This window comes from Cryptomeria japonica, chromosome 5, assembly GCF_030272615.1.
Source record: "Cryptomeria japonica chromosome 5, Sugi_1.0, whole genome shotgun sequence".
In the NCBI taxonomy this organism is placed as follows: Eukaryota; Viridiplantae; Streptophyta; class Pinopsida; order Cupressales; family Cupressaceae; genus Cryptomeria; species Cryptomeria japonica.
The window spans coordinates 862,671,125-862,696,822 of record NC_081409.1 but is presented as its reverse complement, the minus strand read 5'-3'; the positions used below and the strand labels follow the sequence as shown (position 1 = coordinate 862,696,822).

Genomic DNA, 25,698 nt, shown 5'->3' with positions numbered 1-25,698 from the left:
TATTAGTTTCATAATGGCGATTGCATACATGTAAGAAGATGAATAGACGTATGTTCTTGAATACTCTTACGTGATCCTCTGTTTTCTTATTTGATCTTGTGTGCATTTATGAGCTCTTGTATGCTCAAAAGTCTTTTGGAGACTTCTTTGGAATGTGTTTGAAATCATAATGAAGTTACTATGTTCTTCCTCGTGTTTGAGATGGATCTCGAATTATTGAATTGACTCAAATAGAGATGTTGATTTAGAATGTATATATAAAATACTGCACAAATTCCATTACTCTTGCCAGTATTATTTTGCTAGTCTTCCTCATGTTGGGTCGGGTAGCTTTTGTGTCATGAAAGATTTCAGGGAATTGTGAAATATCCCCTTTTTTTTCAATTATTTCTAGTTACAAATATCACAAAGCACCCGTTAGGGTTAGAAAAGATAATAAAAACACTGCTGAAAGGTAACCCTTCCACTTTCTGATCACCAAGAGCCCAGTGTGGGAAGGTGAGAGCACACGGTGATAAGGGGATCTTTAGCTTCAATAATCCATTGGAAATTACAATGTTGGGCGGCAAGCCAACCCCTTCCGCTTGTCTAGTGGGTAATAGAATTTTAACAATAATTTGGCGGTGTAACCAGCCAACTACAATCCAAAGAGTCTGAAGTAAACAACAATCACTCGACCACTTATTCAGTGGGAGGATTGAAAATGAAAATAACAATCCACTCAACTGCTTATTCAGAGGGAGGATAGCATTACAATAAGATGAGATAGGCGGCAAATCCAGCCTCTTCCACTTATTTAGTGGGTCTTGTGATACAATTCAGAATAAGATAGCTGTTAGTACTACTAATCAGCTTTACATTACTGTTGTGACCATTTCACACATCGCCCCATTGCAAATGGGGACCCCTGCTTTTTTTTGCTTTCTAGGGTTTGTTTTTAGTTCTTTTGGGGTTTTGTCCGTTAGCCTTTGCATTTTGAGTGTCGCCAAGGGGATTACATGGATAGCAAGTCCTGCTTGAGTGATGTCCTGATCCTGAAAATTGGCCAAGTCTGAAAGTCCTGATCCTGAAATTTGACTAAGTTTGGAAACTGAAAAACCTCAAAAAACTAGATTTTGCAATATAACTCCTGGAGGTCTGAAACCACTCTCAAACATCCTGAAAGTATATATGGAATATAACTTAAAGTATAAGTGACAGAAGGAAATGTCACTTATACTTAAATGTTATATTCCATAAAAATTATCCTGATAGAGAGTTCAAAAAGTCAAATTTCGCTCCTGTCCTTCACTGAGGATCCAGAGCGAATTTCGCTCCTGTCCCTCTCCAAGGGTCCAGGGCAAAAAGGCTTATTGGAGGCATTCCTGACCTTGTTTGGTTAAATTGAAACATCAAAGGCATGGTGGAGGACGAAATGAACGTGATAGAGCATCCAAATTTGATTAAAGACAATGAAATGATGGAGTTTTGCCTAGAAAGGTAATTTCGCTCCTGTCCCTCATTGAAGGACCGACTTGAATTTCAAATTTGCACTATTTTTGCAAGATCAAAATGATTTTATGATTTGAAGAGATCAAGGAAAACATGATTTGTGCGTTGAATATAATTTGAGTGGTCCACAAACATGGAAATATACCAAGATGACAAAAGGTGCTCCTGTCCCTCTCCAAGGGTCTAGGGCGAAATTTCCAAATGTGCCCATTTACCTTACATTTCAAGATGATATTTTTGTTCCCAAGACTCAAGAGGTAGTGAAGTGTGATATTCTACGCCTGGAAGGTAATTTGAAGATTGATGTGATCAAGAATTTGTGCAATGGACTCAAAAGCGCTCCTGTCCCTCACTGAAGGACCAGGGCGATTTTTACAAAATCAATAATTTCCCTCCAAGGTTACGCTAAGGAAGGGTTGTGCAAGATGGAAAAGGTCTTCTAAAACATGGTGAACAAAGATTTGCCTCCAAAACTTGATAATCCTAGCCTAATGCAAAAGTCGCTCCTGTCCCTCACTGGAGGACCAGGGCGAAAATCTTTGTAGAATCAATTTTGCCTTGCAAAAACAAGTTAAGCATGCATAGAATGAATGAAAGGGATCATTGCTTACCCCACAACGAGAGTTGGCAATTTAAAGATGAAGGATTGAGGACAAAAGTAAAAAATCGCTCCTGTCCCTCTCCAAGGGTCCAGGGCGAAAATGTCCTAATGCATCTTCCTCCTAGAGATCAAGTGAAATCAAACTCAAAGCTCCAATTAAAAATGCCATTTTTAAAGCCTAGATGAAGTTTTGAATGTTAAAAATGAAGAATGCAAGGCTTAAATTACAAGTTTGCCCCTGTCCCTCTCCAAGGGTCCAGGGCAAAGTTAGTGGCGTTCATTTTTTACCATATTTTAAACATTAATATCCTCCAAATCGCATGAGATGCCAAACTTGCCAACTTCGAAATATTTGAAAAAAATTAATTAAATTGGCATTTAATAAAGAACATATTGGCATTTAATAAATTAATTTTGAGCCTCAAAAAATCGAACTTTTATTGTGGAGGCATCTAAAATTAATTTTGGATTTAAATAATTAAAAGATTAAAGGTTGAGCACACAAGGCATTATTTTGCCTTTATTTGACAAGTCGGCCTACTCCTTTTGAGGTTTTATTTATTATTTCACCTTTTATTTGCTAGGTCGGCCTCATGGGTAAGTGGAAGGTGAGCACACTATATATTGGAGGTGTTTTTTCACAGTTCAAATCATTCAATCATCCTTTCAAGTGCGAATTTGGAGAGCTAATTGAAGGTGCCAAATCTAGCTGGAGTGGAGCGAATTTCTACTAAGTGTGGAGACTAAAGAGGGTGAAATTCATCTTGAAGGCTATTGGAGAGGCGAATTTCTTGCTAGATTGGAGGATAATTTCCAGATTTTTTGAAGGTATTTGAAGGCGAATTTCCAGATTTTGGAGAAGCTAGTGGAAGGTGAAGCTCTTTTGAAGGCTAAAGGAGGCGTACTTCATCCAAGGGATGGCTATAAATCTTGCCGAACAAAATCCGGTCTTCTTCCTTCATTTTTCAAGGTTTTGTACTTAAGTACTCAAGGGAAGGTATGAAGAATTACTTTTTTGAAGATCTCATTCAAGACTTATTGTGATCCCATTGCAATTTTGTAAAATCTAAGTCTTGAAAATCCAATTTCCATTCATGATTAATTTGAAAATGTATAATTCTTAATTTATCATGACTTTTTTCAAATTAATATCTTAAGTTTTACCTTTGAAAGGTCTTAAATTTCATGCTTTGAGGTTTGATGCTCAAAAGACTAACTTTAATATTTTGTGTAGGTATCAAATGGAGATCCCGGAGTTGGAAGATCAAGCAAGGAGAAGGGCAACTTCCTCCAGCCTAGCATCGACAAGGACGACCTTCTTCGATCCAGCATCATCAGGATAAGGGCGACCTCTTCCAGTCCGGTATTCCAAGGCGAGGTACATCATCATCCTGCAAATCAAGGACACAAGAAGTCAGAGCAAAGGGTTCATTGAAGAAGCAGATAGTTCCAGAAGAATTAATTAAGGCTAACTTCTCAACGTTACCAAATGGAGTATCAACCAAGTGTCAAATGAGGTGGCATCCCAGTCATCACTCCTCCAGTCGGATTGATCCACCTCAACAATGTCCAGATTCAATGTACCCAACTCATGGGAGATGGCACAAACTTCGATGTACCTACCCCAGCTATCCATTGGTCGATTTTTCCAGAGAAGACATGTGTCCTAAAGATGCAATTTTATCATTGGTCAAGCATTAAATGTTATGTAATGGTTGTAACAAACCCTAATTAGGGTTTTCATTATTGAATCTTGGCCATCGATCTCAAATTGATCTCAGCCATCGAATTGTATTATGGGCACTATATAAGCCCCGACTCTTCATTTTGTAAAGGCAGTAAGAAAGGAGATAGAAAGCAGTTAGAGAGAAGACAGGTAGTCAGTAGTTAGAAGGTGATTAGCTAGTTGATAGAATAGCAATTAGAGTAGAGTAGAGAGAGAAGGCAAAGATTGTTGCCAAGATGTTGTTGTAAAAGACTTGTAACTTCATTGAAGAAATGGTGAAATTTATGGGTCGATTCGACAATTTGCATGGTCTCTATACTTCTCATATTTGATTTCATGTTATTAGATGAGTGGAAGAAATGTGCTTGATTGATGGTGGAATTCGTATATCCATACTACTAGCAGTTTGTTGATTGCAGACTTGCCTTGTGTAGTCAACTGGAATCATTTAGCTTAAGCTTAACTTCAATTGTCGCTTCTTCATTGATATGCATCAACCTGATGGTGTCTATGCCTGCAGTGATGATTTGAACATCATAAAGCTTTCCTTTGAAGATCGCATTAACCTTGTGGAGATGGTCTTGGGATGTCAAAACAAGACTTAGTTAGAATTTCATCAAAGATCATTCATTGCTCTTACATTCTTAGTGTTAGGATTGGATCCTTTCCTCGCCCTCGTCTTTTTTTTTTTTCCAAATCTAAGGCAGTAAAATCCTGTGTTCCAGCAATATTCAAAGCAAATCAGAAGTTCAGTCATCAAGTGTAAGTCCCCTTGTGATTCCAGCAAATCACATCATACCACAGAGAGCTTATCCACACGTAGAGATCCTACAACAAAGAACCTTGAAGTCACCCTGATTGATCCTTTTCGCGATATCTTCAGCATTCAGAGGCTTTACTTAAGAGAGGATAAGGTACCCTTTAGGTATTTTATTCTGTGTTTGATAGTGTACAAAATACACGTCAACAATTACATGGCATGAATTTTCAGATTAGAGAATATCACTGTCCAATGCTGCAAATGATGTGTTATGCACTCCCATAGCTACAAAGACTAACTACTCTCAAAAACACACCACACACTTCAATTTTCAGAATCTAATATGCAAGAACAAGCTGGAAAAACGTAGATCAGCAACACTTAACCACATTAAAATGCTTAGAACTCAACCAATACTCCACGGAATAACTCAAAATTGATTGCAAATGAAAGCTACGAGGTAGGAGATCATGCTAAGACCCACATAATGCAACATAATCACCCAAACATATTTTTCATGCATCCCAAGACAACTCTAGCATGTTGATGTTATAGCTAGGTCGGATCCCTTCTAGGGCCGACCTAGCACGTCTATGTAACTAATTGGCCCTTGGCCTTAGTCACGCCTTATATGCAATAAACACAATGTAACTTGTAATGTATGGGGCTGACCCTATAGTTGGTGCCAAACTTAAGATATTATGTTGCTCTCCTTGAAAGCTGACCTAGGGTGTATTGGAAGGCTAAAGCACATATATATTCAAAGCATCCATTATGCATAACACACATTTTCACTTACACAGCGATCTTACACCAGCAGTGATCAGCGAATTACATCCTTATCACGCATCCCAAGACAACTCCAGCATGTTGATGTTATAGCTAGGTCGGATCCCTTCTAGGGCCGACCTAGCACGTTTATGTAACTAATTGGCCCTTGGCCTTAGTCACGCCTTATATGCAATAAACACAATGTAACTTGTAATGTATGGGGCTGACCCTATATTTGGTGCCAAACTTAAGATATTATGTTGCTCTCCTTGAAAGCTGACCTAGGGTGTATTGGAAGGCTAAAGCACATATATATTCAAAGCATCCATTATGCATAACACACATTTTCACTTACATAGCGATCTTACACCAGCAGTGATCAGCGAATTACATCCTTATCAGCAGCGAACCATATCCTAAGGTCAGCGAATATCATTCAAGGACAACGAATATCATTCAAGGTCAGCGAACTTCATTCCAAGGATAGCAAACCAATTCCAAGGGACATCGAATCCATTCAAAGGCAGCAAACACTCCATTATCAGCGAATGGTGTTTATGATTTGTCTTTCTTGATCAGCAGATAAGTACATTGTACTGCTGTGCCCCAGTTTGGTTTCATCTGTGCATATACTGCTGTTCTAAGTGCTTCAAGTGTTGAAGCAGATTTGTAAAGATACCTACTGATTATTGCATAATAAGATCTGAGATTATTGCTGGGGTTTTCACCTCCAAGAGGGAGGTTTTCCTAGGGTATTTTTGGTGTTCCTTGTGTTCATTATTTTGATTCTTTGTTATTGCTATCTATATCTAACAGCCTGATCTAAAATTAACATGGTATCGGAGCTAAGGTTGACTCAGTCGTGATCAGACTTTGTGATAGCAGCACTCCATCCTCATCCTCTTCACGCCACTTTCCAGCATTCAAGATGGTGTATGGTCTGAAAGTCGAGGGCAGACTTGAAGGAGCTTCGAATTTCACTTCATGGAAATTCAGAATCCTTGTCACCCTCGAAGAAAATGATCTTCTAGAGTTTGTGCAAGGAGAGGATCAGCTTGTGCTTGAAGACAAAGAAGAATTACTTCAGTTCAAGAAGAATGCTATCAAAGCCAAGAAGATTCTGATTGACTCCGTGAAAGATCATCTTATTCCTATCATCTCCAAGATGTCTTTAGCCAGAGATATGTTCAAGGCTTTGGAAGGCATGTATGAGATCAACAACTCAAGTAGAGCACTTGCATTGAGGCAGCAACTTCATCAAGTCAAGATGGCTAAGGGAGAATCAGTCATCACCTACTTCATGAAGATTTCAGATTTAAGAGATCAGCTCAGCGCCATTGGAGATGAAGCTATGGACAAGGATCTTGTCATGCTTGCATTAAATGGTCTTCCTCACTCTTGGGAGCCATTCATCCAAGGCATAAGTGGGAGATCCAAATTTCCCAAGTTTGACTGCCTCCGTGCAGATTGCATACAAGAAGAATCAAGATTGGCCGCAACAGGAGTTATCAAAAGCACTCATGGAGAAGACAATCATGTTCTTGCTGCCCAGTTCATCAAGAAGAAAGGAGGAAATTGAAAGAAAGACAACTTCGAAACGTGTAGAGATCAAAGGTTTGAATTTGCTCCTGATTCAAAGAAGAAGAAGAAAGATCTCTCCCAAATTCAGTATTTCAGGTGTGACAAGTTCGGTCACTATGCTATGGATTGCTTATCCCAGCCAAAGAAACAAGGAGCAAACATAAATGAAGTTTCAAATCAGAATGATACTGAAGGCTTCCTCTTCATCTCTACCTTGTCAAGCGATGTCCCTACAGACAGTCATACATGGCTGATTGATAGTGGAGCATCTAGACACATCACCGACTACTGGGAGCATCTTTCAGACTTGGTGGAGAAGCAGTCCAACCTACACGTGATCATTGGAGATGATGCACACTATTCTGTAAGAGGTTTTGGTACTACTTCCCTTAACTTAGATTATGAAATTTCTCTTCACCTCAGTGATATATTGTTTGTGTTAGGAATCAAGAGGAACCTTATCTCCATATCAGCATTGGAAGATAAAGGTTATCAGATTGCATTTTCTGAGGGAAGAGTTCTTGCATGGCTTAAGAAGTCCAGCATCAAATCGGCTCATGTCATTGGGAATCGTTATGAGAGCCTATATAAGCTTTCAACTCGTCCAGTTCAAGCTCTCATTCATGAAGCACCTGAGTCAAGCGAGCTATGGCATAGAAGACTTGGACATCTTCATTTCCGAGCCCTTCCTACCCTAGAGAAGATGGTTAAAGGTATGCCTAAACTTAGTCATATTCATGATGATACATGTAAAGGTTGTGCTATGGGTAAAACAACTAAGAGTCCATTTCATCAAAGTGAAAGTAGGTCTAAAGAGAAATTAGCTCTTGTGCATTCTGATTTATGTGGACCCATGTCTGTTGCTTCTCCAAGTGGATTCTTGTATTATATAATCTTCATAGATGACTACTCTAGGAAAATGTGGATTTACTTTCTAAAGTCAAAAGAATCTGATGAAGTCCTAGGTAGATTCAAAGATGGAGCTGAATACACCTCGGGTAGTTTTCATGATTTTTGTATTGAGGCAAGAATCAAGAGGGAGTTTTGTGTTCCCTACAACCCTCAACAAAATGGGGTTACAGAAAGAAAGAACAAATCTATGGTTGAGGCTGCAAAAGCTATGATTCATGATTAGGATCTGCAGACTTTTCTATGGGCCGAAGCATCTAGAACAACAGTATACATTCATAATAGATGCCCTCACCATGTATTGAAGGATATGACTCCAGAAGAAGCATTTTCAGGGATCAAACCTGACATCACACCTTGCTGGTCGCACTCACACCTCACCTTGGTTGTGGATTTTAGAAGGGCATGGATTCTTGTTGATCGTGGATTTTCACCACCCATGGACAAACTTACTTACCTCCCTCCAAGTTATTGATTGCATTGATCACTTCATCACATCATGAACTCACTTCACTTGGGGCTCATTTACTCAACATATGGATGCTGCACTTACCTTCACTAGGTCGTGGATTGTAATGTCCCTTCCTAGTTTGACCTAGAATTTGCCATAGAATCACAATTGCAATGAATTAGGGTTAGGGTTGCATCTGACCAAACAAATATTTCTTTAAATAATGTGATCCTAGATTTGAATCTTGCAATCATAAAATAAGCAACATATACCAACAATAATTAGGGCTAGACAAGATCACATCATATTTATATACTATCAGTAATATTATACAAGCATATTAGGGTTTGGAGGAAGAGACATGATGGGTCCACTCGAAGCCATTTCTACACTAAGCCCAAGAGCAGAGTGAATGCCAAAGCCCTCTTGGCCTCAATGGGTAGTCAATCATGACATCTACCAAGGTGACCTACTTAATGGGTTGCTTGTACCTGCTTTCCCCATCAATGTCTCATCTCCCTAAAGACAAATGCCATCTTGAGGAGTTGGGTGGAGGTTGTAAGTGGGTTTTGTTGATGGTGTTTTTATGCACTATGCAACACAGAGTAAAATACTAAGTATTCTATCATCTCTTGAACAAAGACTCCCAAATGCTAAGCTACATGATCAAGTGGGGCAACTCCAAGGTTCTCGAATGATAGGTCTTGACGTGCTTTTGGATAGATTCAGTTGTATATGATGTGATATTGCTGGAATCACATGGTGGACTTACGTTGAATGCTTGAATGCTTTGAATATTGTTGGAACGTGGGATTTTCACTTGATTTGAAAAAAGCAAAAAGGGATAGGGTTGAGGAAGCTAATCTACTCCTAGGAATGCAAGAGCAATGGACGATCTTTGATGGAATTCAACTCAGCTCTATTTTGACATTTAGCAAACATCTCCACAAGGCTAGTGCGATCTTCTAAGGATAGCTTTATTATTTTCAAATTACCACTACAAGCATAGATACCCTCAAGGTGAAGCATATCAATGAAGGAGTAATAATTGAAGTTAAGCTTTGCTAAGATGGATCCAGTTGACTACGCAAGGCACTTTACCATCAGCAAGGTGTTAGTAGTATGGATGTATGAATTTCACCATTGATCATACACAAAGTTATTCCATTCATCTAACAACATGAAAACAAATTGAGAAGTAGAGACCATGTAAATTGCTGAATCAACATATCAATTTCACCATATCTTCAATAAAATTTACATACCTTTTACAACAATTTCTTGGCAACAATCTTTGCCTTCTCTTCCTACTCTACTCTAACTATTTGCTATGAACTGTTGATCAACTACTGTCTATTAACCTTTACAAATGAAAGAGTGGAACCTTATATAGTGTTCTCATTACAATTGAGTGGCTCAAATTGATTCACAATCAATGGCCAAGATCGAAAGATAGGAAATCCTAATTAGGGTTTGTTACACCCATTGCAAAGCATTTAATGCTTGACCAATGATAATATTACATTTGATGGGACACATGTCCTTTGAAAATTCGACCAATAGATGGTGACGGTATTTGCATCGAACTTTGTGCCCATGTGGTAGTTATCTCCTTTGATGGATGAGTTAGGTACACTGAATTTGGACGCCTTTTATTAGAAAGGATGTGATTGGATAAGTGATGACTAGGCACCACCTCAGGTTGATTCATCTTTGTAACTCATCACAAGTGTTTTTCCATTTCATGATGTCGATCTTGATCTTGCCTTGACTGAATTGATCTTACTCCTCCTATGAAATCCTTTACTTAGCTTCCTTGTATCCTTCTACCCGCTAGTAAAGCCTTCTATTTATGTCCTGTCATCTATTGCAGTTGAAGTGTGTTAGTGTATCATCATGCTGATCATGTTCTTTGCCTTCGCTGGCTTCCTTATGTTGATGTTGAAGTCTTTTGTTACTTTGCAGTTGTGATGACCTTCACCACCTTGCACTCCTTTATGTGGCTGCATCCTGATTGTGAAGTTTGACCTGCCCCTTTGCATTGTAGGGCCTTGTGCTTAGCAATCTCATCAGCTGCCTTGTATGAGCTTGAGACTTTAAATGTAAAGTCTCCCTTGGGCTCTTGGCTTTGCTTATGTGGTGAAATCTTGAGGTTGTATGTGAGCTGATAAGCCTTCAGCTTGGAGCTGATCTTCATGACTCACTTTGCATGTTCATCCTATTTGTATCAAAACTGGAAACAAACATAACTTGGATCAAAACATTGCAAAAAGTACTTAATCAAGCTTCCTACTACTTTCTCTAAATCTGGAAATGAATTTTATGATCATGGAAACATCTGATTTTAAGTCTGATTTTGTGTCCTAGGCTTGATTTGCATTGGTTTGCAAGTGTCCAATCAAAGGAGTGCTCAAATCAAATATATCTTTTGCAAGTCATATTCATCAAATCGCATGTCATGGGAGGTGGCATTGCCTAGGACATGTCTTGTCTTTGCCAAAGGAGGTCCCAAATCCTTATGTCACACTTTTCTATTGCCTAGGAACAGGCTGATGTCTTAAGTCGCTGATTTCCATGAGGTAAGGACATCTTGAAATCTTAAGTTGCTGATTTGGTTGATCAAAGAACATCTTCATCCTTATGTCGCACATTTGCTTGGGCAAGGGGCGGGTTCAATACCTTAAGTCGCACATTTGCCTTGTCCAAGGACGGGTTCAATTCCTTAAGTCGCTGATTTGGTAGGACAAGGGACGGACTGAATTCTTTAACATTGCATCTTTCTTGACCAAGAGAACTTTGGAACCTTAAGTTGCCAATTTGATTGATGTAAGGACGCCTTGAATTCTTAAATCGCTGATATCTATGAGAGGCAGGGATACTTTGAAGGCTTAAGTTGCTGATTTGCAAGGGGTAAGGACATCTTGAAATGCTTAAGTTGCTGATCTGACTTAGGTAGGGACAGATTTAAGGCTTAAGTCACACTTTTGCAAGGACAAGGGACGACTGAGATGTAATCAGTCCTGCTAAGGAAAGTTTGTCTTTCAAAAACTCTCAAGGAGATGAAATCATTTTGAACACTAAAGCTTCCTTTTCATTGATTTCCTTGGTCAAGGGACAAATTGTCCAAAAGATGTATTCCAAGCAATAGGCGGAGCAATGAAATGCCCTAAGTTTTTCTTTCAAATCAAACTAAAGGTAATCGGTCCAAAACTTGTTGAGTCAGAGCTTGGAAGTACCCGAAGTGTTGGGACGCTGGAGGTGGACGTGTACAGTACGTGCGCGTGGTCGAGAGTGCAAGGAAAGCACCGAAACGTGGTGGTCGGAACAGTCCACCTAGGTTCGACACACCTGGAAGTACCCAAAGTGTTGGGGACGCTGGAGGTGGACGTGTAGAGGAAGCGTGTGGCCGAGAGTGCAGGTAAAGCATCGAAACGTAGCAATCAAAATAGTCCCCTAGGTCCGACAGTCCACCCAGGTTTGACACACCTGGAAGTACCCAAAGTGTTGGGGACGCTGAAAGTGGACGTGTAGAGGATGCGTGCGTGGCCGAGAGTGCAGGGAAAGCATCGAAACATAGCAGTCAAAACAATCCCCTAGGTTTGACACACAAGGGAGTAAGTAGGCGAGAAACCAATTTGCGGGAACTTGCCCTTCATCGAGGAATCGAGCCGAAGACTCCTTCGATACTTTCTGAGTGAAAACAATGATGAACACCTAGGAGAAGCAAAAACTCCCTAAATTTATAGGGGATGGATTAGAGGATCTCATACGACATTGTAAGACATGTATAACGATATGGGAGGCTAGTGGCCAAGATGACCACGATTATTGGTTAAGGCATTTATCGCCACCCTTTGGGGAATTGCTATTGATTGGTACACAGATCTGGATGCTAAGGACAAGGCCGGGTGGAGTGAACTAAAGAAGACATTCGAAGAGTACAAACTTTGAGGGTTGACAACGAGATCATGGCTGAAATCTATAATACCAAGCAAGGGAAAAATGAGAGTGTACGTGCTTACAATCGTAGGCTCAAGGAGCTGCTACACAAGATGGAGAACCAGCCAACCGATGGGTTGAAGAATAAGTGGTTCATTGAGGGCTTCATCCCTTTGCTACGCAAGAAGATGATAGTAGTGCCTCCGTCCTTGTACATCGATGCTTACAATCGGGTGATGGACATCGAGAGTGAAAACAAAACATCCTCCCGAGGGAAGAGGAAGACCGATAACGAGAGCACTGAAGGTAGCAGTGATGAAGAATCCAAAACCGTACAGGCCCTTCGACGGGACATGATGAGAATGATAAAAGAATTTAAGGTTGAGAAAGGAACCAATAAAGAAAGTAATGAACTATGGTGTATTGAATGCAAAAGCGAGGGGCACACGAAAGGTAATTGTCCTAGAAATATGTTTTGTGAGATTTGCCAAGCGCTGGGGCACTCAATCAAGGAGTGCCCATACAATTTGAGGATGAGAAGTACACAAGTACTCTTCACACAAGGAGAGTCTACTCCATCGGAACCACATAATGCATCTCTAGCCAGTTATTGAGGGTGAAATCAAATACGGTTTGACTCCAAAGGACATCCTATCATACATTGCAGGCAGTGTACTGAATGGGGACATTTTGCGAGAGAGTGCCAGAATAAGAAAGACAACATACAACTATTGTGCATATGGTGTGGACCCGGGAATCATGAAGACATCAACTGCTCGAAGCAAAAGGGTATTAATATGCTAGATGTAGAGGAACAAGACGAGGTAGTATTGACAATCATGAGAGCACAAATGAAGAAGGCGATGTACCCGGATGCTAGTACAGAGAAGAAACGGCTCTGAGAAGCTAGAGCCAAAGTAGAACCAGTGCTGGCGAAAGCATGAGTAACCTCCAATGTAATTGCAGGTACGTCATTGCTGGAGTCAGAGAAGAACATAGTTCGGCAGGTGCTACAGACAACCATACCCATCAAGGTGGTAGACCTTTAAACTATGCCGCAATTGAGAATGTCAATTGCCAACACAGTTAGTGACGACACAGTCATCTGATACATTAGTAGGTTCTGCTTTGGAGAGATCATTCAGTAGGGCGACGTAGTTGGTAAGTTTGTTAGGCCTTTTGCTTTCTTTGAAAGTCCCTGAAGGGGCAACATATTTCTGAGCTTCTTCTATAGTTTTGGTGACCCATAGTGGTCTTTTCTTGAAATTTTCTCTAGGTGGGTTTTGAGTTTCACTTTCATTTTCCTCAAGACTCCCTCTAAAGCTCAGGAGTAGGGTCTTCATCTATGCTAGGGGTAGGGATATAGACTTCAGGTTTTATTGAGCTTTGGGCTCTTTTGAAGGCTAAGTCTTCTTCAAAGATTACATCCCTACTTAGTTCAATATTCCTTTGACCAGGTATATAGATTCTGTAGGCCTTGAAGGTTTCACTATATCCTACAAGTATTCCCCTTTTTTCAGAAGGCTCTAGTTTTAATCTTTTCTCCTTAGGTACATGAATATAGACAGAGCACCCAAATATCCTAAGGTGGCTGATATCTGGTTTTGTTTTAGTAAAGACTTCCTCAGGGGTTTTATCTTCAAGATGGGAGTGAGGACATCTGTTTTGTATATATACAGCAGTGCTAGTTGCTTCTGCCCAAAGATTAATATTTAGATTCCAATCAAGAATCATGGCTTTGGCAGCTTCTACAATTGTCCTATTTTTCCTCTCAGCTACCCCATTTTGTTGAGGATTATAAGGTATTGTTAACTCCCTCTTAATCCCTGAATTTTTACAAAAATCTTTAAATAATTCTGATGTGTATTCCCCCCCATTATCAGTTCTTAGGGTTTTAATTTTATTTTGTGAGTAGTTCTTTGTTAGTGATTTAAACTCTTTAAACCTATTGAGGATCTCTTCTGATTCTTTACACTTCAGAAAGTAGATCCAAGTTTTCCTAGAGTAGTCATCAACAAATATTACATAATACAAAAATCCCCTTAAAGAAGGTACGGACATAGGTCCACATACATCAGAATGAACTAACTCTAAAATTTTGCTTGTTTTCCTAGTACTATTTTGAAAAGCACCCTTAGCATTTTAACCTAGGGCACATCCTTTGCATGCCCTTGAATGATATTTCTTTAACTTGGGTAGGCCTGTGACAAGGTTTCCCATTGATGATAAAGCTCTAAAATTCAGGTGACCTAGTCTTCTATGCCAAACTTCATTAGCATCTATAGTTTCATGGATTAGGGCTAAGTTGGGCTCTGTGCACAACTCATACAAGTAGCCTTGTCTTTGACCAATGGTTTTAGCTTTCTTGATGGATGAATTCTTTGGCCAAGCCAACACTCTGTTGCCCATGAAGGTCACTCTGTATTCATTATCATCTAGTGTTGATATGGAGACTAGGTTTCTCTTGATGCCTGGGACATATAGTACTCCTCTAAGTTGTAATGATACGCCTAACTTTAGTTTGATGGTGCAGGTTCCAACTCCTCTGACTGGATGTGTGGAGTCATCTCCGATAGTCACTTCCTCATCATTCTCCTCTATCATGGAGTCTAACACTTCTCTAAACCATGTAATGTGTCTGGATGAGCCACTGTCGATCAGCCAGGAGTTAACCTTGTTTGATGCTTGGTTTGTAAGTGCTGAATAGAGTACATACTTCTCGGAGTCATCTTCCCTTTTAGATTTTCTTGCTTTGGTAAATGTGGCTTGTTGTTTGGCTCTTTCTGGACATTTGGCAACATAGTGCCCAAATTTGTCACATTTGTAACATTGAATCTGTGAAAGGTCCTTCTTGAAGGTGCTCTTGCCATGACGACCTTTTCTCTTCCTAAATTGTTTCTACTTGCTTTTCTTGTTTGAGTTTGTATTTAGGACTTGAAGATCTTCATCTATATTCTTTTGTTTGATCCCTTTCTTATTTAACCTTGATTCTTCTTGGAGACAATCTACCTTTAGCCTATCAAACTTTGAAAATTCATCCCTTGCACTGATGCCTTGGACGAATGTTTCCCATATACTAGGCAACCCATCTAGAGCAATGAGTGTTAATTCTTTGCTTTGGATCTCATAGCCAAGGGTTGCTAGTTCATCCCTTAGGGCTGATATTCGCATGAAGTAGGCATTGACTGATTCTCCTTTGATCATAGCTATATGATTTATTTCTCTTTTTAAAGCCAAGGTTCTACTAGCATTGGATATCTCAAATGCATCTTCAAGTGCTTTGAACATGTTGTAGGCTGTTTCATGTTTCTTTATGATGGGCATAATATTATTTCTCACCCCATCAACTATGATTTTGATGGCCTTTTCATTTCCCTCTCTCCAAGTTGTTTTGTCAAGTTCAGTCTCAGGTTTTGCAGTTTCAGTTTTTACAAATGATTCGACTTTATTTTCTTTTAGAATCATCTGAATTCTGAACTTCCATGCTGAGAAGTCATCACCTCCTCCGAGTCTATCTTCGAATCTGATAGCGCTAGCCATTAGAAGAAATGTGATGTTGAATATATGCTTGTTTTGAATTTTCCACAAAATTGAATAGCCTCAAGTTCGATTTAACTATAGCTCTGATACCATGTAAATGTTATTCAATTTTCAATTCAAGATGCAAGTTATATTCAAGGTTATCTTTTCTTACAAGTATGTGTTATATCTTTAATATAATAAATCTGATTATTGTCTTGTATGTTGCAGATGAAAAGAGCATTTATCGATTTCAATGTCCTTCTCACAAATGCCGATTGATATATATATGTATGCAAGGAGGATCAAGCAATACCTTGATCGGTCATGTCTATTAGACATGACCGATCAAGATATTACTTGATCGCACCTTTTCATTTATCATTGTATTTACCAATTGGTGTATAAAACTTAACAAATCACCTGATACTAATCGGCGTGTATACCATAAGCAAGACAACCGATACTAATCGGTATGTATTTAGTTATAAACTAAACCCGATAACAATCGGTGTTCACACAGTTAATATGTTTAACCGATATTTACCGGTGTGCATATGATTCAATGTAAACCGATACCAATTGGTATTCTGTGCTATGAGATTTACAACCGATAATTATCGGTAGTTAAGCATTGATCGGAATATGCAAGTAAGGTTGAATATATATAAATCGAAGAATAATCATCAAATGAAGGAATGATAACTTGAAGTCTTTATCATAGTCTATCGATGAGATAGATGATTGAATGAGAGACTTCATTTATCTCTCATTCAATCATTTATCTTACCGAGGCTATCATGCATTAACAACCCTTGCAGGAGAAAACCACGACAAAAATATTGCTTGTATTAATTTGCTTGTTACAAATTCTAGATGCCCCAACCCCTCATTTACTTTGTGAGCACTGACTCACTAGAGGCACCAACCTCTCATTCAAAATGTTGTCACAAAAGTTACAACTCTCTTCTTCAATTTGCAATAATTCCTTCTATAATGCTGCTGTAAATTGATTATAAATCTGCCACAAAATGATCACAATCGCCTCTTCAAAATCTGCTATGAACTCCTCATATTCTTCTCAATTCAAATCTGAAATAATATTCTCATATATTGTTCTCTCTAGATTTGGTGTATATGCTTGATCTATTTTTTTTGTTCACTCACAACACACACATTACCGCTATTCTCCATCTCTATTTATATATATAATATATATCTTCTAGGATTCATACCCTTTGGAATAGACATAGCTTTTAAGTATTGTCACCTTTCCCTTAATCACACCCTTTACATTTTATTTAAACACTTTTTATTTCCTTGTTACTAATTGCTGCAACCAGAATCAATATTTTTTTTTATGTTAATTAAGACAGATTGTACCCCTTCACTACAAAGAATTGCTTGTGTTAAAAATATTCAATGTAAAGTTTTACCTCTTACTATGCAAATCGCACCTTTTGCTTATCATTATGAATCACCACTTTTTATTGGCAAATACTAATCACTGCATAATGCTGACTTGTCTTTAGTCATTTTCTGTTTTTTCTTTTTGTCTTTTACTGTTTTTGTCTCATCTCTTTTTTTGTCTCGTCTGTTTTCTTTATTGCTGCATGTAATGAACTGGATATATTTTAGTTAAGTGCTGATTTCATTTCCTTCTAGAAATACACATCATTGCAAATATTAATGACTATCTTCTTCATCTGGTTGATTCATCAATGGCAACTTTCCGACATACCATATACTGCATCGACAAGCTATTCATTAGGAGAAACCAAGAATTGGAGGAATTAAGTCAAAGACTTTTGGACGAAGGGAGTGGGGGAATGAGTCTGAAGATAATCAAAGTCCAAGGGATGTTAAAGGAGGACGTGTAGAGGACTCATATGTGGCTGAGAGTGCAAGGGTAGGCATTAGAATGTAGAGGTCAAATTAGTCCAACTTGGTCTGACGAACAAGGAACACATCAGGTAAGGAAAATGGTGACTCCCCCAATGAATCCGAATGTTGAAAGACAAAAACTCCCAAACTTAACAGGGAACAGGTTTAAGGATCCTATGAGACATTGTAAGACACGTGAGACTATATGGATAGTGAGCAGCTAGAAAGACAAGGATTATTATCAAGTAGAGTGCAATGAAGTGTCTTATTATGCCCACATTTCCAAAGGAGGTGAAGAGATCATATCCTCCTGACATTCAAAATCCGCTTTCCAAGTGAAGCAATATTTTCAGTAGCATTCCTCAAGGTAGGCTTCTTGATAGGGGCATAGAGCATGTGATTGAGTAAGAGGAGGGATAGTCTCATTTTCTATAAGGAGAGATTGTTGCTAGTTCCTGAATCCAAGGTTAAAATAAAGAATTTCAAAACATTTCATGACATTCCCATGGCTGGTCACCCTGGTTATTATAAGGCATATAGGAAGATCTGTGAGAGATTCTCATGGAAAGGGATGAAGGATGACATTCTTAAGTATAGTTGTGAGTGCCAAGTCTGCCAACAAAATAAAGACGAACATACTTACCCTGCTTGTTTATTGCAAATCTTACCTATTCCTACTCAGAAGTGGGAAAGCATTTCAATGAATTTTATCATGGGACTTCCCAAGGTGCAAGGGAAGGATTGTATTTATGTGGTAGTGGACAGATTGATCAAGTTTGCTCACTTTTTTGCCATTTCAGCAGGGTATACAATAGTACAAGTGGCAGATTTGTTTTTCAGAGAGGTGTTTAGACTCCATGGGACACCTAGGAACATAATTAGTGATAGGGACAACAAATTCATGAGTTTTTCTTGGCAGGAGTTATTCAAATTACGTGGAACTGAGTTGTCTCCTAACACTAGCTACCACCCCCAAACTGATGAACATATAGTTTGTTAATAAATGGGTGGAAGGTCACAATTATGTTTCAGAGCAGCAGAAAGTGTGGGTTAATTGGTTGCATTTGGGGGAGTTTTGCGACAACACCACATATCATATGACTATTAGGATGTCTCCCTTCATGGCTTTGTATGGTTATGAAGCTCCAACCTTATTGATTTTCTTTTTGGAGTTTGTAGAGTACCTCGAGCTAGAGATCTTCGGGAGAGTCAAGACATCATGAGGACTTGAGGGATAACATATAACATGCTCAAAATCAGCAGAATTTGTACATTAATCAGCACCATATTGAGTGAGTTTTTGAGGTAGGAGATATGGTTTATTTGAGATTGCACCTGTATAGGCTATCCACTCTCAAGAAGGTTGGGACAAAGAAGCTTAAGCCTCGCTTCTAGAGACCCTTTACAGTCACCAAGAGGATTGCAGAGCTGGCTTATGAGCTTGGGGTACTTGAGAGTAGTGATGCATAGTGTTTTCCACGTATCTCGCCTCAAAAAGGCACTTGTATGTAATGTGATTCCTTCTACAAAGTTGCTTCCTTTGGATGAGGAAGACAAAGTGATATTGATTCCAGAGGTAGTGATTGATTTTAGGGAGCGTACTCTATGGAAGAGGGTTATCAAGGAGCACTTGGTGAAGTGGAAGAACTTGCCAGTGGAGGATGCTACATGGGAGAGTGAGTAGATTTTACAGCATCCGGATTTGCGATTTCTCGAGGACAAGCAATCTTGGGGAGGGAGGATTGTAATGTCCTCTTCTTGCACGTAGTCAATTTGAGGTTTCCGTTAGCCTATTCTTGGGTTCCCATAGGCTAAGTGGATATGGTTAGGGAACTGGTGTCATGAGGAGTAGCAGGTGTTTTTCAGTGTTTTCCGGTAGAGCTTCTATTTTTGGCAGATGACAATTTTTAGTAAGTGCTATTTTAGCACTTGGTCTTCGCTTCTATCTCCTCTCAGTTTAGAGTGCAATGCAGTTCTAAGGTTGACATGATGATATTTGATTTATTTCAATTAAGTGTCCTTTTATTAAGTTTCTTTATAACTTAAGTGAAGGGTGATGTGTTCATAAAGTGTACCCCTATTCCTACTCCTAGGAATGTGCTCACTTTAAGTTGTTTTTAAAAGGGCAAGTTAGATTTCAAATGTGACGCCAAGGCAAGGAAGAAGTTTAATATTTTAAAAGGTTTATTTTACTCCTCCCAAAAGTGACACCAAGACTTGGAGTTAGATAAAGTGATTTTAAAAGCTAACCTTCATATGAGCTCAAAAATAATTAACCTCTTGGGGTTAATTTCATGTTATTTCATAAAAGTGAAATTAGAAGAAAAAATATTCAAATTCAAATGCAAGATGCCCTAACTCTTTCCTCTCTTTGTAAATACGAGTTCGAGCTCTCATTTGCATATAGATGATTTGACAACTTAGAGATGTTGCTGGAATGAGCTTAGGGAGTTCTTTGCTGGTTGAGGATGAAAACCCTCTTCTTGGTTGCTGGTTTCAGTGGTGAAACATCCACCCTAGCTGGTTGGTGTACTACTTTGAGATTGCCAATGATTTTGGCTTGGTTTGGTGATAGGGTTTTGAAGATCTTGAAAATTTGTGGAGTTTTCTGGTATGGGCATTTAGTTTTTGGTGTGTTGTTCAAGTTTTGGAGTGATTGGAAGCCTTTTCCTTGTGCTGGTGTGCTTTTTCAGAGATATTAGATATCACGTTTTAGCTCATAACTCAGTGGGATTGAATGATATCATTCTGGGCATTGGTTTATTGTCTTCCTCATAGCTGGGTGCCACAAATTGATAGGCCATTTGAATATTTTTGGCACATGGGTTTAGGTGTTAGATTTAAATCTGCATTTTGGGAGTTGGAAAATTATTAGCATTGGAGTCTTACATTGCTGATTGCAGATTAAGAGTGCTGGAGCAGATTTGATTGAGTTTGAAGGCTTGAAAACTCTTCCTAAGAATCGCCCTGTCCCATTTTGGTGCCTAGTTTGGTGCCGGTCTATTTCTGAGCATTCTATATCAAGATTGAAGACTATTTCAGGTCTGAGATTTGTAATAGAATCTGATTCAGTTAATTGTTTGATGGTAATCTGATTTTGTTGATTTGATGCAAGAAATGTCTATTCTCTTTCTATGTAATGTTTTTTCAATGTATCCAACAACATGAAGAATGAAACATGAAATGCCAAACACTTTCTGTATCTCTGTCTTATTTTGTCAACAAACACAAAAAATATCAGGGTGAACATTTTAACTTTGAAATTTTATTTATTTTTACTTCCAATTTACCTTATTACACTGAAACATGAATTGTTTATTTCTCCCATGCATCTTTCAAACCTCACACCTTTGCGATCAATTTGAAAACTCATTGACATCTAAGCAATGGACTTCCACTATTCACTTTTACCAATAGAAAAGCGCGGAATTTTATATTCGTAAGATAAATTGTAAGTTAAACACCCTTACTAAAAAAGAAGAGAGACATTGTAACTTAGACTCCCTTATTTAGAAAAAGAAAAAAAAAATAGAGAGAAGGGGATGAAACACAATTGCCGCAGCTGCCATAATATCATGGGGGCTGTTTACATAAGGCCCAAGTCATGTGGAGTAATGACTAACATAAGTTGGACACTAGCAAGTCATGCATATAAAATGAATACTTACAACCATAGTTACTAGGAGACGTGTCTCCTACCCCTGGAGACGCGTACTGGTACCGGAGACGTCTCCGGAAACTTCTTGACGCATAGGGTGCTTTTGGATGCCATCTCCTGCTGTTTCTGAAGTCTCCCGACCAAAAATTGACGTCTCCTCCTAGAAAACTTAGGGCAAAATGCAGTAAAAAGGCAAAAAAAATAAAGCAAATAAATAAGATAAGCTTGCAGCAAAGAAAAGTCGTAGGGAAATGACTAATAAAGAAACTGTTTCGCAGAAAGACAAAATTCCATGCAGAGTTATAGTGATCAGATCTATTGACAGTGCAGACTTTTTGAGAGGACTAATTTCTTATCATTGTAATAGTCTAAAGAGAAATTGCCTTTACTATTTAGCCGACAATATTGAGCGTGCTCAACATCTATATTACCTTACTTGCACTAAACAATTTAGACTGGCTATGGTATCAGCAATATAAGCAATTTTAATTTCAATTTTTGTTCAATTTTAAAGTTAATGTTAAACTTTACCACTATTCTTGTTTTCAAAGTTTTCTGTCATGATATGTTTTGGAAATTATTAAATTATATTTAAAAAAAAATGGTGTCCAAGTACTCCCGTCTCCTATTTTTGAAAATTAGTTGTACTAGTACTGGTACCAGTCTCTGGAGTCTCCAAGTACCCCCGTCTCCTGGTAACCTTGCTTACAACACATGCTTAATTGGTGTAGTATCACACTCAATTTATAGTCTCTGAATGGATTATGTAATGGTTAAACACTGATTTGAGGTGATCCAAAATTTGTTTCTTTTACACTTTTCACAGAAAAGATCTTAACCAATTAGGTCTCTTAGTTCTCTGGATTATTGAAGTGATAAATTACTTTCTGGAGTTCCCTACTTGGGGTCTTTTGGAGCTGATAAACATGAATAATGCATGATAAACTATTTCTTAATAATATAAGAATCATGGTCATTTACAAGCAGCTGTATTGGAACAGAAGTTCGTTATTTGAGATTCTTGTATCTCTTTGCATTGTACCCCTCAAAAGGCTCCAAATCTGTTATTAAATTTCCATATTTGCAGGAGCTGAAGCAATGTTTGCTGATTTGGGTCACTTCACAGTAAGATCCATCCAGGTAAGCTCAGACAAATCTGTTTACGTTGAATGCTATGATCTATCCTCTGGACTCTGGAATAGGCATATTTTTCCTTTGTTTGAATTTAGGACGACCTGAACTAGTTGCACAACAACTATTATTATGTCACTGTTTCAAACCTCCACTATGATGTTTGATATAGAATTGCCATCTGCAGCTAGCCTTCACGTTTGTAGTGTTCCCATGCCTGATGTTGGCTTACATGGGTCAGGCAGCATACCTCAGGAAAAATCCAACTATGGTAGACAAAGCGTTTTATGCTTCAATTCCAGGTAAGCTTTTGCCGATTACAATATTTACTGAATCCGTTGTCTCTTTGCGTCAGGGAAAGAAGCTTTGCAAAGTGTTTGCGTATAATATTTACAAAAATTCCCTGTTGATAGTAGATATTGAGCTACATTTATCTAATTGATCATCTGCTTTTAAAATCATATTACTAAATCTCATTTATATTGATCTGTTTTACTTGATTACCAGATGGTCTTTTCTGGCCAGTCTTTGTGATAGCTACTGCTGCTGCCATGATTGCAAGTCAAGCAATGATCTCGGCAACATTTTCATGTATTAAACAGTCAATGGCCCTAAGCTGCTTTCCCAGACTAAAAATAATTCACACATCAAAACGGTTTATGGGTCAGATCTACATTCCTGTCATCAACTGGTTCCTAATGATAATGTGCGTCTTAGTATGTGCTACTTTTAGAAGCACTACTGAGATATCAAATGCATATGGTGGGTAGGACAGATATTAGCTATTTTCTGATGCAAAATTTGGCGTGTTGATTTGATATAAAAACAAGGATTTGGCTGACTGTCAGCAGGAGAGTTTCATAATTGCTTATTTAGAACTACAAAGAAATTATTGCATCCACACCAAATTGGCTGCCACACCAAATTGGCTGTCAACATAAATTGGGTATTGTGAGGAAGACCTGATGTTGCTCTTATTATGATTGTTCTCTTTTGATTGCAGGTATTGCTGAGGTGGGGGTGATGATGGTGACGACAAGCCTTGTGACAATTGTTATGGTTCTCATATGGCAGATAAACATATTCTTGGCAATTGGCTTTCCGTTACTCTTTGGATCGATTGAACTGATTTATTTTTCTGCGGTTTTGATGAAAGTGACTGAAGGTGGTTGGCTTCCACTGGCTTTTGCTTGTGTATTCCTTCTTGTCATGTTTACATGGAACTATGGAAGTGTCCTCAAATATCAATCTGAAGTGAGGCAAAAATTATCAATGGACTTGATTTTGGAACTAGGATCCAGTCTTGGGACCGTCCGAGTCCCAGGAATTGGGTTGGTCTACAGTGAACTTGTTCGAGGAGTACCTGCAGTTTTTGGGCAGTTTTTAACAGGCCTTCCAGCGATACATTCTACAATAATATTTGTCTGTATAAAGTATGTGCCAGTTCCTGTTGTCCCACAAGGCGAGCGCTTTCTCTTCAGGAGAATTTGTCCAAAGGACTATCATATGTTCCGGTGTATTGCTAGATATGGGTACAAAGATATTCGCAAGGAACATTATCAGAGTTTTGAAGAATTGCTTATTGAGAGTCTTGAGAAGTTTCTACGTAAGGAGTCTCTAGAACTTGCCCTTGAGAAGGCCAATTTCAATATAGATTCAGACGATGAATCAGTGAATACCCAAGGATCAAATGGATCAAATGGTTCCACTGATCCCCTCAGGACCCCATTAATGGCAGACCAGAGGCTCAAACAAGGCAGTGTTTCACAAGGGCCTAGCACTTCATCTTCACTGCCCACAAGTGCAATGTCGATGAGCGATGATCCTGGTTTGGAATATGACCTTTCATCTCTGAGAGAGGCTAAAGAATCAGGAGTTGTATATCTTGTTGGCCATGGAGATGTCAGGGCTAAAAAGAACTCATGGTTTATAAAGAAACTGGCTATAAACTATTTCTATGCATTCATGAGGAGGAACTGCAGGGCAAGCACTGCAAATCTAAGTGTGCCTCACACCAATCTTTTGCAAGTTGGCATGACTTACATGGTCTGAGTAATCCCTTGCAAACACAACCATTAATAATGAAATATGTAATACTGTAGCGAAACCTCTTTCATCCATGATAAAATCCTAAATCATCCATTTCAGCTTGTAAGATTATTAATATCTGTGAAGGCTTACTTTTAGGCAAGTAAGCTTGTACTTTACATTATATAGGCTGTTTAATGTAGAATTGCAGGAGTCATCAAAAACTTGTTACTTGTTGAGGGGATATGGGCAAGCCAAAAATAATGTTCCATCGTTTTTAAACTGATTAAGGTCAAACTAATCTGGCTTGAATGTCGTTATTGAATATTTATTCAATATATTTAAGAGAGATTTTATCGTCTCTTTAGCTTTGATGCTATCTTTTACGCAACTGCATGTCATCATTAATTTGTATTGCCAACAAAAGTCCTTTGAGAATATCCTTGATCTATCAGTTTAATAAGTTCTCAACTGCAGAGAATTTGGAACATCAATAACTTCCAGTTTTTATAAGAAATGAAGCTATGCTAATTCGAGAAATTACCAGAGTAAATCAATGGAACTTGAAAAGCATATACTAAGAACCATAATTAAAATAAATAGTTGCTACTATCTTTTTAATTATGATCTTCATTCGGAGCATCATATGCATCTCTGTGTACAAGAGATAACGTGGTGTAACAAATGGCATCGGAGCGTTTTGTCTCTTTTTATCTCAGAAATATCCAGCATTTGACAGTGACTGACCTGGTATCTTACTTAATGGCTCTTTTGGAAATTAGGTTTTATCAATTGCAATTATCAAGCTGATGCCTACCATAAGGGTTTTATGCTTCTTAAAGTATAAAAGAATAAGATGAAATCTTATACTCCAAAAGATTATGATTTACAGTTTTAGCTAGAGGATAGTTGTATATGGTATTTTTATAAGGTAAGATTTTGAAAGCCTCCCCCAATCTTATACAACAAAAGGATAAGATGTAGCAATAAAGTCCTAAACAGATATAAGGATGATGAGTTTTGATGATACCGTCTTATTTCTACATACACACATAATCTGACAAACCACAAATGCTTGGAAGGAAATGGTCACAATCTCAAAGCAAATATGTGCAAATATGTTGACCAGTTGAGAAGGTAATAAATACCTTTTAGGTCGTCTTATTTCTACATACACACATAATCTGACAAACCACAAATGCTTGGAAGGAAATGGTCACAATCTCAAAGCAAATATGTGCAAATATGT

At 38.4% G+C, this 25,698-nt stretch overlaps 1 protein-coding gene across 2 annotated transcripts in view; it reads left to right on the top strand.

Annotated features, from left to right (window-relative positions):
* Positions 1 to 24,810, top strand: part of LOC131036389 (putative potassium transporter 12) — a 43,201-nt gene extending 18,391 nt beyond the window's left edge. The window contains exons 6-9 of one of the 2 annotated variants that reach the window (XM_057968271.2): positions 22,378 to 22,430; positions 22,609 to 22,723; positions 22,929 to 23,183; positions 23,425 to 24,810. In XM_057968271.2, the coding sequence (XP_057824254.1) occupies positions 22,378 to 22,430; positions 22,609 to 22,723; positions 22,929 to 23,183; positions 23,425 to 24,473 (1,472 nt within the window). In that variant the 3' untranslated portion in view covers positions 24,474 to 24,810. The remainder of the gene's footprint in view (positions 1 to 22,377; positions 22,431 to 22,608; positions 22,724 to 22,928; positions 23,184 to 23,424) is intronic. The other variant, XM_057968272.2, reaches the window with a different exon arrangement.
* The last annotated feature ends 888 nt before the right edge of the window (positions 24,811 to 25,698 follow it).